The 13,035-nt window shown below is 45.8% G+C and overlaps 1 protein-coding gene across 3 annotated transcripts in view; it reads right to left on the bottom strand.

Annotated features, from left to right (window-relative positions):
• DYNC1H1 (dynein cytoplasmic 1 heavy chain 1) overlaps positions 1–13,035 on the bottom strand; it is a 66,045-nt gene that overhangs the window by 43,025 nt on the left and 9,985 nt on the right. For all 3 annotated transcript variants that reach the window (XM_032624342.1, XM_032624339.1, XM_032624341.1), the window contains exons 3-11: positions 12,775–12,948; positions 12,282–12,537; positions 11,556–11,742; positions 9,567–9,838; positions 9,248–9,475; positions 4,928–6,004; positions 4,040–4,219; positions 2,491–2,640; positions 687–833 (exon numbers count right to left, since the gene is read on the bottom strand). In XM_032624342.1, coding sequence (XP_032480233.1) covers positions 687–833; positions 2,491–2,640; positions 4,040–4,219; positions 4,928–6,004; positions 9,248–9,475; positions 9,567–9,838; positions 11,556–11,742; positions 12,282–12,537; positions 12,775–12,948 — 2,671 coding nt within the window. The remainder of the gene's footprint in view (positions 1–686; positions 834–2,490; positions 2,641–4,039; positions 4,220–4,927; positions 6,005–9,247; positions 9,476–9,566; positions 9,839–11,555; positions 11,743–12,281; positions 12,538–12,774; positions 12,949–13,035) is intronic.

Genomic DNA, 13,035 nt, shown 5'->3' with positions numbered 1-13,035 from the left:
CAAAAAGTGTGTGGCAAGGAGGGGGCAGGAAAAAGAGAACTGAGCTTACGTTCACAGTTAAGGAAAGAGACACGCTTCCGGATAGGATCACTGTTTTCCAGAAAAGTCGGTTACAGCAGAGATTGTGGAATATGTTTATTTGAAAACCGCTGGTCCTATTTAGAAGTACTATTGCCTAGAGACCAGGGACTAAATGCAACAGTCTCTTGAGTTTTCCTTTTGCTCTAGGAGTGTCCTCCTAAGAGCATACTATATCCGGGATTTGCTTTAAAATAATCTGCTGCTGGGGGGTGGGGAAGGGAATATAATGAAACAAAACTGGCCACGTGTTGATAGATAAAGCGGAGCTTTATTTATGAGCTCACATGATTCCCTCTGCTATCGTGTATGTTTGCAAATTCCCATAATAAAAAGGCAAGTGGGAGGGTGGGCAGGGAAAAGCAGGAATTAAAATTCCCACAGAAGTTCACGGGGGGGAATTTCTAAGAGACCACTGACACCAGACCTCCGAACCCGACTGTGTGGAAAGGTAACTACTGGGAAGAACGTCAGGTCACACAAAGCTTCCTCCAGCTTTCCCTCAGAGTGCCGAGCTGAGGTCTGGAGTTTGAAAGGACGCGTCAGGAGCTCTTTAAAGAGGCGCATGGAGGTGGAGTCCCAGAGCGAGAGGGAGACGCGGAGCTCACCTGGTACCTCTGACTCTGGATCCTGGGGAGAGACAGCACCACCATCTTCCAGGTGAACATCTCCTGGTACAGCTTGTACCTGCACTCCTCGATTGGCGGGTTCAAATAGATGACCTGGTTGGTTATTCTCAGCTCATGGACGACATTCTATGAAGCAAAGATTTCATTTTTACTCAGCAATCTATTTCAGTAAAATGGCTTTGATAAAGAACACTTTCTCTCTCTAATTATTAAACTACTTCCGTCTGAACCACAAAGTCTGTTACTTTATCAACAGACTCGGTCTTCCCTGACTTCATGTTTGTGGTCTGTGCCCCCGCCAAGGAAGAGGAGGTCAGAGGGCAGGCCCCGCTTGGGTCCTTCCTGGGTCCCCCAGTGCCTGGGTGTCATACACACAACAGGTGCTCAGTGAAGCACCATCGGATATGACGTGTGTGCTGATATCTGGACACGAGGACCTTGCGACCTGAGAAACCAGTGACACGAGGCCGATTTTACTGATGTCTGTTTACAAGTCGGGGTCAGTCTGTGCTACCTGCCAGTGCTTTAAGCTAATGGAGAATTCCAGCTCAGTCTCCACTAGATACTGTATCCACTCAGACACACTCACTGGCTTTTCTGCATCTCAGTATTTTAAAAAGTACACTCTGGGGATGAATACCTGTAATATTCCAAAGTGAAAACATTTTTTAAGCATAAAAGCGGAAAAAAAAAGAGAAAAGGTATAAAGTCTGCGTAGAAAAAAAAACGCCAATTGTTTCTCCCAGATCAAAGTTTTTACTTGCCCAGCTCTTCCAGGCTTCTGTTTTGTGAGACCTTTTTATTGGTAAATATAACACACATACTGTAAACTACATAAAACTAACACATGGCTTAATGAATCAGCGTGAGGTGGACAGCTTTATAACCACCACCCACGACAGGAGACAGGGACCTACTTGCAGAGTTTGAACAGAACTTTCTGGAAAGCTTGCTAGGCCCCAGCTGACCACTCCTTCACACAAATGGGAAACAGCTGGCTTGGAGACAGACTGCTGTCCCGTGTGCTGACCAGTGTGCTACTGCATTCTCACAAGAATTCGATTCAGATTTTTGTGAAAACAGTGACATTTTAGGGTCACAGTCTGAACACCGGCTTGTAGCAGGTTATCATGTTCAGTTCTGGAAATGATTTCTTACACATCATACATGCTTAGAAAGCAGAGATTTTTTTTTTCCCAGTGTAAATTTACTTCTAAATATTATTTTCTATTAAAAAAAACTTCTGTTTTTGAAACTATTTTAGACTTACAGGAGAGTTCTAAGGCAAGTATGAAGAGTTTCCATACACCCTCACCAGCTTCCTCTAACATGGTGTAATTACCAAAACAAAGACGTCAGCACTGATATAATACTATGAACTGAAACGCTGACTTCAGTCAGATTCCCAGGATCTAACAAGGACGCACATCACAGTTAGTTGTCACAGCTCCTCACTCCCTTCCAGTCTGTGACATTTTCTCAGCTTTTCCTGTCTCTCTCTCATGACCGTGGCATTCTGGTGTCCTGTGGGATGGCCCTCCACCTGGGTTCGCCTGACGTTTTCCTCATGGTTACTGGGGGGGAAGGCCATAGGGGTGAAGAGCCCTTCTCATCTCACCACAGGTGACAGCATACATCTCCCCCGGGATGCTGACTTGGGTCAGCTGAGTGTGGTGGCACCTGTCAGGTTTCTCCACTGTAAAGTGACCTTTTCCCTGGTAGTTTTTAAGGGGAGAACCTTGTTTAATTTACTATCGAATCGGCTGCCCTGGGAAATACTGACCTTGATCTTTGGCTCTCCTCCAGGTTTGTGACTAACTTGAGGTGCGTCCGTATCCATGTCAACCTCTGCTTTATCCTCAGCTTGTCCAAGAAGCACCTGGGTCCAAGCTCTCAGGCCAGCTTGCAGGCGGACGCCCAGTATTCTTTCAATCTGCAGAGAAAACACGTCCAAGAACAGTGTTTCTTCCAAACGTTAGCTCAGAGCACGTTAACAGAAAGCTGATGCTTTAGGTCCAGGATGGACTGCTTCTGACTGCAAGCCTTCGCCCCTGCTTCTCAGCCTCATTTCCTCACCTTCCAGCCTCAGATCACCGTCTGCTAGGCTGACTGTGCTTTCCACGTGCAGGATCCCCACTTATAAGTGATAAAGATACCAACACAAACGCAGCAGATGTAGCGAAGGTCTTGATATTTGTTCGGTATGATAGATAATTTACAGAACAAAAGCATTTTTCTGGTAGCCTCAGAGATAAAACTAGAAAACTATAATTTGGAGATTAAACAATTTTCTTTTTCTTTTCAAAACGGAGGCATAAGTGACATGTAACATTATTATTAGTTTTGGACATACGACGTAATGATTCAATATTGGTATATACTGCAAAAGGATCACCACAGTAAGTCTAGTTAACATCCGTCACCAAACAGTGACCATTTTCTTTCAACAAGTAAAGAAGAAAGCCAGAATTCTCTTCCGATCCGTAACGAGACAAACAGATTTACAAATAGGTTTCCTATGACTAGGATGTCTGTATGTCTTGTTTAGCGTCTGGCCACACAACCATCCTGGGAATGCAGTGAGGGCGGCTTGAGATAAACTGGGACTTGCAGTCGATTCAGAAGAGGGGGGCTGTGAACTTTCACTGTTTGGGTCCCACTGGTGGATACACTGCAACTTCTGTATCCATTTTAAAGGAGAAAACCTGTGACCCACACACAACAACTTCAGAACTGACCAACTACCATCTGTCCACTGAGTGACCTCTGCCATAAAACATCCTCCTTCTAGAGACTTCACAGCTGCACTCTCTGACATACACCGACGAGAAAGCGACATGGGGTGGTAAGTATGCTTCAAACACACACACACACACACACCTCTCCCTCCCCACACACACCCCTACATGCGTGAGCCAAGATCCTCTCCACCAGGAATAAGAGGTTCTTGGATGCTGGGTGGGATGGTGGAGGGGGACAAGGTGGTCAGAGAAGGGCGCCAGGAGAAGAGGGCCAGGAAGAACCACCTAAATGATCAGCAGAGCAGGGAAGGGCAAGTAGGAGGCTGTCAAATATCCAGAAAACAGAGAGAACTCTTTCTCCTCCCCCACAGCTCCCTGCTTCCAACTTACAAAGAAGGTTACTACGGCCAATACCACAGTTCAGCTCTGTCATTAGCTACATGGGCTTTCTGGAGAGAACTAGACTGTCACTGGTAACTCCTACGGAAACGTGCTTCTCAGTGACAAACTCATCAGCTATGGAACAGGGCCCACCCCTACGCAGACAGCAGACAAGTGGGCAGCACTGTGTGTAACAGGCCCCATACCCACCTCCATGTCCAGCTTGTTGACCCAGATGGGCAGGTTGGAGTAGGAGTGCAGGTTGAGGTCGTCCACGGCCTTCTGTACTCTGTTCAGGATCTCGGAGAAAGTCTTATGATCATACATGCAAGTCTCCAGGGACCGGACTTCCAGGTCTATTTTTTCCTCAATAATCAGCAGATCATCCACCTAAAGGAAGGTATATTTAGTATTTAAAACAGCCACTCACTCTATTTCTTTATCTTACGTATATTCTCAATTAATAAATGTCCGAGGCAGAGCAGTTCTTCCACAAATAGCTAACCCTACGTGTTGGCGTGAGAACACCCTGTGTCTCTGTGGAGGAAGGGAAATGTGTGGAAACGAGCAGCTTCCCCCCTTGCCTGCCCCTGCTCCCGGGAAGGGCGACCTCTGACTGTCAGTTTGGGAGGAGGACACCAACGCGCCCCGCTCAGCACTTTCCCTCGCTGGGAGCCGGCCATGCACCAGACAAGCGGACTCTGTCCTGCCCGCAGTGGCAGGCGCAGGGCCAGGAGGTGGCAGCTGGGCGAGGGTCTGGGGTGGAAGTCCAGGTCTGGGGCAGACTGACCGCAAGCACCACGACTGCAGATCGAGAGCCCATTATCCGCGCAGCTTTACCAGTAATAAAGCTCTCGTGCCCTTCACCTCTCTACTGGTTTCCAACCTGAACTCGGGCTGTCACTTAACGGCTTCCCTAAAGCCGCAACACCATCCAGCAGCCCGGTGAGCGAAAGGCTGCTTTCTCCCTCTCAGCGGACTCGGCCCTAAGCTGTAGGGATCACGCGTGCCCTCTGCGGGGGAGCTAATGTATTAACGGAGTAGCCAGCGCTGGGTTTAGCTCATTCCCCGGACGTGGAGGACGAAAGCAGAACACACCTTTTCTTGGAAGTTGAAGACAGTCTCCGCTAAGCGCTGCACGTAGGGGTCGAGCTTGTAGGACTCCCACACCAAGGCGATGCCCTCCGCGATCAGAGCCTGCACCTCCTTTTTCAAGCCCGCGACCAGCAGGGAGATGGTGTTGCGCTCCTCCACCTTCTCACACGTGCGTTCGTAAGTCCGAACGCTCTCGATCAGCGAGATGGCAAACGGGTAGAGCTGGTTTGCTTGGTGAGCCTTGTTTACAATCGCCAGTGGGACTCGGAAACCGAGCCACTTGAGGTTTCGAACTTCTTTGGAGAGTGTGATAATCTCGGGGAGGAAGTTAACCTTCAGCTTGAGGACGTTTCCGGACCGGCCCCGGACGCGCGTGCTCTCGATGGTGAAGATGCGGCCCGAGACGCCCAGGTTGCGCTGCTGCACCTTGCGGGCCCAGTCGTCAAATATCTCCTGCGTGTTGAGCTTCATGCGGAAGCTGTCTCCGTCCTGCTTCAGCTTCTGCCCCTCCACGTGGTTCTCCCAGCCCTTGCCCAGCACGTCCTCCACACGCTTCATGTAGGCCGTCAGCTGTCGGTCGATCTGCTTCGCCCAAATGATGGACCCGGACACCGGCGGCAGGTCGCGCACGTGGCTCATCTTACACGCCTGGCTCTGCGGGTACTGGACCTTGAACTTGTCGTGCAGAGACTCGATGTCGTCCTTCACGCGCTGGATCAGCTGGGTCTGGTACTCGCGGATGGCCCCACGGATGTGGGGCCTGACAAACAGCGCATTGAACCTGGAGAAGATCCTGAACATCTCATTGGCGTTCTTGGCCGTGCCGAGCTGATCTCGAAGGCGAGCGGTGATCCGGGTCTCCACCCTGTCGATCCTCTCGTCGTATCTCTTCATCGCAGCCTCCCAGGCCTCCGTGCCCTCTTTGGAGACGTCGAGCCCGTCCACTTCCTTGACGTTCTCGTAAGCGAGGTTGACCTCCTCTATGGCATTTGCGTCAGCGGCATCGAAGAGGACCTCGGCTACTTTCATGTCTTGGGGTTCGGGCACCTCTCCCTGGTTCTGCTGTGCGACTGCCGTGACCTGGAAGGAGAGGATTCGCAACAGAAACGGTCTGCCAAATGAAGACTCATCCTGCTGCAAACAAGCAGCACACACCAGACAAAGTGACCCGTCCACCACGCAGCTTCAACGTTTAGTCAAACATTTTGTAACTACAACTCAACAAGACCACGTAAGACATTATATGGTATGCTTTAACTCTGTGCTGGAAAGATCTTCCGACAACGTAGTTTCGTTGCTTAAGCTAAAAGAACATGTCTCAAAACCTGGGTTTGGGGTTCTTCCCTCTTCCATGTTTAGACTATGATTAAAATTGCATTGGAAAGCTCAGGAATTCACAGGAGTGCTACGTACAAACTTAGCATCCAACATGCTTTTCCTTTTTCTTTTTTTTTTTTTTAAACTTTAAATTATAATCCATCAGTCCATACCACAGTAGAGGGACAGATAAAGTGCTACAGTAACTGGGAAGAGTCCATTCAGTTCCCTTCATGCTACTGGAGAGACAGCAGAGTACACACAGGATCTTTGCCTCAGGAAATGTTAAGACTTCCAGGCACGTCTCAGGCCCACACTCTCACAGAATTATAACGCTAGGCAGGGGTCTCGATCTGGGGTCCACAGATGCCTCGGATGAAACTCAGACAGTCTGTGAATTTGTTTGGGGAAAATCATTATTTTCACTAACTCCCTAATTAAATTTAGCATTTCCTTCAATTACGAATGTGGGCTACGGCCACCGCTGTTCACAGTTCCGACTCTGTCATCAGTAACTCCTTCCCCATCACGTTACAGTTGTACACATCCTAAGATCATGTTTATGTTCACTACTTCAAACTTATGGTATTAGGCCTGTCACTAGGTCTTGCTCTTTTACGTGTTCATGGAGAAGCATACAGATTACTAGATGACAATTTCGAAACTGCTGACAACTGTTTATTTGTAAACCTGTGCATTTTAGTTTATGTATTTAAAAACATTCTGAGGACTCTGGGTGATGACAGTGTAGGAGCAAAAACTGGGCACGGTGATTAAGCAGCCATTTCAGGACAGCGGAAAACAAGCAATGGCGGCCAGCACCTTGAGCTGTGTTTGTATCAGGTAAGAGCAGTGAGCTGACGGCCGTCCTGCCTGGAGGGGCTCCCATCCGCCAGCTCCGGCAGGAAAACCCGCAGCTTTGCAGGTGGGAGGACAACAACAATAAGCATAAAGGGGAGATTCTGGAAAAGACAGCCTGACGAGGGCCGAGGTACTAAATTACGTGGACACACAGGAGACCCTGGGGAGTCCTGCAAGAATGAAAAGTCTGGGCAGATTTACAACTTGCTGTCAACCAAGAATTCTATAACTGGTGAAACTATCCTTCAAATATGAGAGTGAAATATTTTCCCCAATAACGAGAAATGAGGACAACTGTTGCCAGCAAACCTGTGGAACAAGAAATACTGAAGCAGGTCCTTTAGGCTAAAGAGATAGGACAGCGGAGAGTAACTTAGGCCATAGGAAGGAATGAAGAGAACTGGAAACTATAAATCGGGGACAAACGTAAAAGATTGTATTATTATTTTTCTTTTCTTCTCCTGATTTTTCTAAGATATATATGACTGTTTAAAACAAAGCTTGTAACACTGTATTGCTGGGTTTACAATACATGTAATAGGTATGTAATATACATGTATAGGAAGAACAGTGTTATTTCCACTGTTATAAATATGACAAGCAGGAGGAGACAGGGCTACACCGGTTATGAGGTTCAGTCAGTACTGAGCACATCATGATAAATTAAAGATCTAGAGTAATCCCTAAAAAAGAAAATTCAAAGAAATACAGCTACAAGTCTACAGAGGAATTAAAATGATATACTAAAAATAACACAAAAGGCAGCAGTACAGGAACAGAGAAACAACAAAAATGAGACGAATGGAAAACAAATAGCAAATGGCAGGTCTAAATCCAACCATGTCAATAATTATCTTACATGTGAACAGACTAAGTGGTCCAAAAGACCGTTCTGAGAATGTATGCCTGCACACCTGAGTTTATTATACATTTTACAAATGTAAAGGACGTACATATTCCATATGGTTTACAAACAAAAAGAAAGCAGACAATGATCTTTTGAAACAATGATATCTGGGAAGGGACGTGGCAAAAAAGGGTCCGGACACCCTAGGCCAGAACGAATCGGCCCCAGTCTCAAGTCTCTCATGGACACAATGAAGGGTTAACATTTAAACCAACACACGCACGTGTGTACATATAAATCAGTACCGCACTAAGTAAAAAGGTGCCGAGGATGCGTTATTAACAATCTGCTCCACCCTGAATAGCAGGCACTCCTATCGGAGAATGAACCCTTCTAGATGGCATAATTTCTAGACTGGATCCCCCTCAACCCAACTAACAGCTTATTACAAAATTTTCAAACTACAGGAGGGTAGAAAGAATTCTAGACTGAATACCCATATACCGCCACCTAGAGCCTATAATTAACATTGGCTCTGTATTGGCTTTATCCTATATCTATCCACTTACCAACTCTTCTACCTATAAGTATTTCTGGACTGGGTTTTTTAAAGGGAGAAAGGCATTGGTGAAGAAGAGTGGTGGACTGAGAAGAGATAAAAAAGCACGAACAAAGAAAAGGAGTCATTTAATTCTTTTAATAAATCTGAGGCAAATGCAATTATTATCCACATTTTAGAGATAAGGGGTCTGGGGAAAAGGTGAAATAATGTGCCCCAGGCACATGGCTAGCTCAACGGTGGGATCAGGATTTAAACCCGCGAAGTCTGGCTCTGGGGTCCATGCAATTTGGAGATGGGGATGAATCGATGGAGAATGTGAAAGATTTGAACTGAAACACCAGGAGTCAGAATCACTAGCTCTTAAAAGATTACAGGGCTTCCCTGGTGGCGCAGTGGTTGAGAGTCCGCCTGCCGATGCAGGGTACACGGGTTCGTGCCCCGGTCTGGGAGGATCCCACATGCCGCGGAGCGGCTGGGCCCGTGAGCCGTGGCCGCTGGGCCTGTGCGTCCGGAGCCTGTGCTCCGCAACGGGAGAGGCCACACCAGTGAGAGGCCCGCATACCGCAAAAAGCAAAAAAAAAAAAAAAAAAAAAAAAAAGATTACAGTGACGGGTAAAAACGGAGCTGAAGAAGTACTTCACAGTATAAAACAGAAACAAGTAGTCAAATCTAAACAAAAAAAGAGAGAGGGTCACTCAAACAATGCACATACGGATTCCTAGAATGCGAATCACACCTGTGGCCTCAGGACCCTGACGATGACAGCTCTCAGCTGCTCGTGCTGGCGTCTGAACTTCCTCATCTGGTCAAGGCGAGCCTGAAGCTTCCTGTGAGCAGGGTTGATTCGCCACACCATCTTCAGGTTTTCTTCCCTTTTCCTTTTGACAATGTCTCTCAACAACACCTGGAGTTTCTCATACTCGTCATCCCAAGTCTGAAAGACCTCAAAGCACGCGACCATAACCTGGTATATAATTTAAGAAAGGAAGTTTATTATTAGAGCGTATTTTCATCTCAGTGCCCTCAGGTTGCTTTTCTGATATATTACAACTCACTTTTTCAAATTCTTCATAAGCAACATGCATCAGTTTTCTAGTGCCCAGCACTTTGAGTAACTGAGAACTCAAGTCTCTTGAAATCGCCTCCACCAAACGCAGTGCCCTCTGAATGGGGTATTTTGTGTTTCGGATCTTTCTCAGATGGGTGAAAATCGCAACAAGTGCCTGCCTTATCTTGTCCAGCTCAGTGGCAGACAGCAAGTCATTCAGAGGAAAATCTTTCATCAGAGGATTGTAGTCATTCACAGTTTCCAAAGCCTGTTTCAGACCTAGATTAACATAGAAACAGTTAATGGTTTTCACACGAAGTGATACAACTATAATGTTGTTATATGTCAGTTATACCACAATGAAAAAAAAAGCAAAAAGATATTTCTTTTAGGTTTAAATACTGGTTAAGTAAACAAAAGTATATCCTCACAAGAGAACGTTTTGACGTTGCAAAAGATTTAGTGACACAGAAATTGGGCTACTTGAAAGAAAAGAGTGTTATTAACAAGATAATCCCAGTGTGGTCTCATTATTGCTTTTTTAAGAATTACCAGTCAACTCAGACAACTCATACGCACTCCAAAGGCTATGAGTGGTAGCCCCAAAGATTTCACCTTTTTTTTGCTTTCTATATTATCTAAACATTCTAGTAATACCACCTTAGTATTTTTTTTTAACATCCTTATTGGAGTATAATTGCTTTACAATGGTGTGTTAGTTTCTGCTTTATAACAAAGTGAATCAGCTATACATAAACATATATGCTCATATCTCTTCCCTGTTGCGTCTCCCACTACTTTAGTTGTTTTGTTTTGTTTTATTTTTTTGCGGTACGTGGGCCTCTCACTGTTGTGGCCTCTCCCGTTGCGGAGCACAGGCTCCGGACGCGCAGGCCCAGCAGCCATGGCTCACGGGCCCAGCCGCTCCACGGCATGTGGGAATCTTCCTGGACCGGGGCACGAACCCGCATCCCTTGCATCGGCAGGCGGACTCTCAACCACTGCGCCACCAGGGAAGCCCTACTTTAGTTTTAAAAAACTAGAATTTTATCATCCTTAAGAACAGTAAAATTTAAATTTTATACCCATGGCTCAAGTTAGGGGAATGTATTATGCACGTGGAATCACAGAAAAACCTGGCTCCTGGTCTATTTTTTTTTTTTTTACTTCCTCTGGCATAAGATTTACAAAAGAAATGTATTAGGAAAGAAATAAAGGTTTCAGAGGTATTAAAAAATTCAAGGTCTACACTTCAGTACTAGTGAGTGCCCATATCCCAGTGAATGTATGATCAAAATAACTGGAAGGTTTCCACCCGGAATTCCCTCTAACATTTAAAATGTGGGCGCCACAACCTTTTTTGGAGGGGAAGAAAAGAACATGACAACTGCTGCAGTCCTGATGACTTGTTCTAACACGTCTCTGGTGGGCACAGGGTGGTAGAGCAACGTCCACCCATGGCCGGTCATTCCACATTTGTGTGCCTGGTACGTGCTCATTCAACATCACTCCCCCTGCTGCCCGTTCAGAAAATAACTTTATCTTGACCACTTTTCAGAACAGGGAGGAGGGCAGAGAACAGAGGAAAGGGGCAGGTAAATAGCAGAAGAGAAAGTACTGACCAGCTCTCCTTCCACAGCCCTGTGGGCAAAGAACTTCTGCTTAACATAAACCGTGTTTCTGCTTGGATTGTCAAAAGCACACTCGACTTTACACTAAAAAAGTACAGCCTACTTAAGGAACCAAGTAACTGAGAAAACAGGAGGGAAGCTCCCAGCGTCCCCTGTACTCATGCCTAGAAACTGGCTTATGTTCTTAAAACCCTGGAAGGGAAAGGGAGGTATGTGAGAAAATCATTTTCATTACCTAGAGCTGGGGGAAAGATGAGATAAGTTGCCAAGGAGTAAACAGTCAGAAAAGATGATGCATCTATTAATTTTCATCACAAAACCCAGGTCAACAGCTCATTGATCAGACTATCAGCTCTAGTTCTTACCTGTGTCAGTGTCGAAGCTGACGGTGGCATGGAAACGCTTGCCGTGTTTCAAGATATCCAGCGTCAGGAGAACTTCTGGGCTCTCTCGTTTCTCCTGGATGCGGTATAACGCACGTTCCAAGTTTAGCCAAAAACTAATTTCCTGTAAGGCAGTTCCTGAGGCAGGATCTCGATCAAGTTTGGTCACCTTAAATATAAAATAACATTCAAGAGTATTCAGCATTTAAACAAAGGTAAAAAACGTACCGTTAACTAAGAACATGCATTATAATTTAGTTTTTACATTTCAAGCAGATTTCCTTCCTTGTATTATAAGCGGTTTAGTTTGAAATCAAAGGTCTGGACTTCCCCGGAGGTCCAGTGGTTAAGACTCCACGTTCCCACTGCAGGGGGTGCGGGTTCGATCCCTGGTTGGGGAACTAAGATGCTACATGCCACAAAGTACAACCAAAAAAAAAAAAAAAAAAGAAATCAAAGGTCTGAGACAGCTGAGATTAGCGCTCTCTCAGGGATGGTATTTAAACCATGTCACACGGTACCCTGACCACTCCACTCCACTCCACCTGGGCCGACATTAATCCTCCACTGAGCATTCCCAGGACCAGTGGGAGGTACTGCTAACAGTCATCACAGAACTCACCTCGTTGACAAGAACTCGGACCAGTTTTCTCACAGATATTAAAGAGTAAAGCATTTTACATGACATTTTCAATACTGTGATCTTACTTTTTGAATTTCGCGGATCCAGCGGTTAACTCCAGATTGTAACTGATTGAGAAAAGTTGGGTCTTCAACCTTATCTCCAAAGTCTGTAACTTTCGGCTTTTCTCCACGCTCATAACACTGTTTTGCAACATTTGTAATAATTGGATGAATGGGCAGGCTGATCTCTGGAATTTCAATATTCTGCTGCAGGTGAAGGAGTCCCATTTCAAGTTCTGCAATCTTTTTTTCAACTGAAGGAGCCATTTTATCACCATCCCTAAAAAGACAGGAAATGCCTCAAACTTTATTGCGCTATTGGTCTCCAAAGAGGTTCTATTATTTCAGGTCTGTCAAATATTAATAATACACATTTTATTAATGCAACAGATTTACATCCTCTTGGTTTACTAGCTTTTCCCTCCAGATTTCTGAATTTTACATCATCTTCCACAGTGTGTTGCGAACATTAAGTAAAATACGGCATTCAAACTAACGAAGGAAAAATGGTTTTTACCTGTCTGCCTTGCCAGACTCTCTGATATAGGACTTAAAAAAAGGAGCCACCGCGTTGCTAATGAAAGAGTGCAAGGTTTCATACGGCGAGTCTTCACTGAGTGTGAGAACACGGAGCTGGGACGATACGGGCTTGTCTGCATCAATCACTGGAGTCCGTTTAATGAACGCCAGGCTGAAAGAACGGGAAAGAAGGAGTTAGAACAAAGAGTCTCATTCTTCGTCAGTTTTAGTAACTGCAGCCTTCTTTGTGTTGCATGCA

This window comes from Phocoena sinus, chromosome 2, assembly GCF_008692025.1.
Source record: "Phocoena sinus isolate mPhoSin1 chromosome 2, mPhoSin1.pri, whole genome shotgun sequence".
Lineage (NCBI taxonomy): Eukaryota > Metazoa > Chordata > Mammalia > Artiodactyla > Phocoenidae > Phocoena > Phocoena sinus.
The sequence above is the reverse complement of the archived record's forward strand: the minus strand, read 5'-3'. Positions and strand labels throughout refer to the sequence as shown.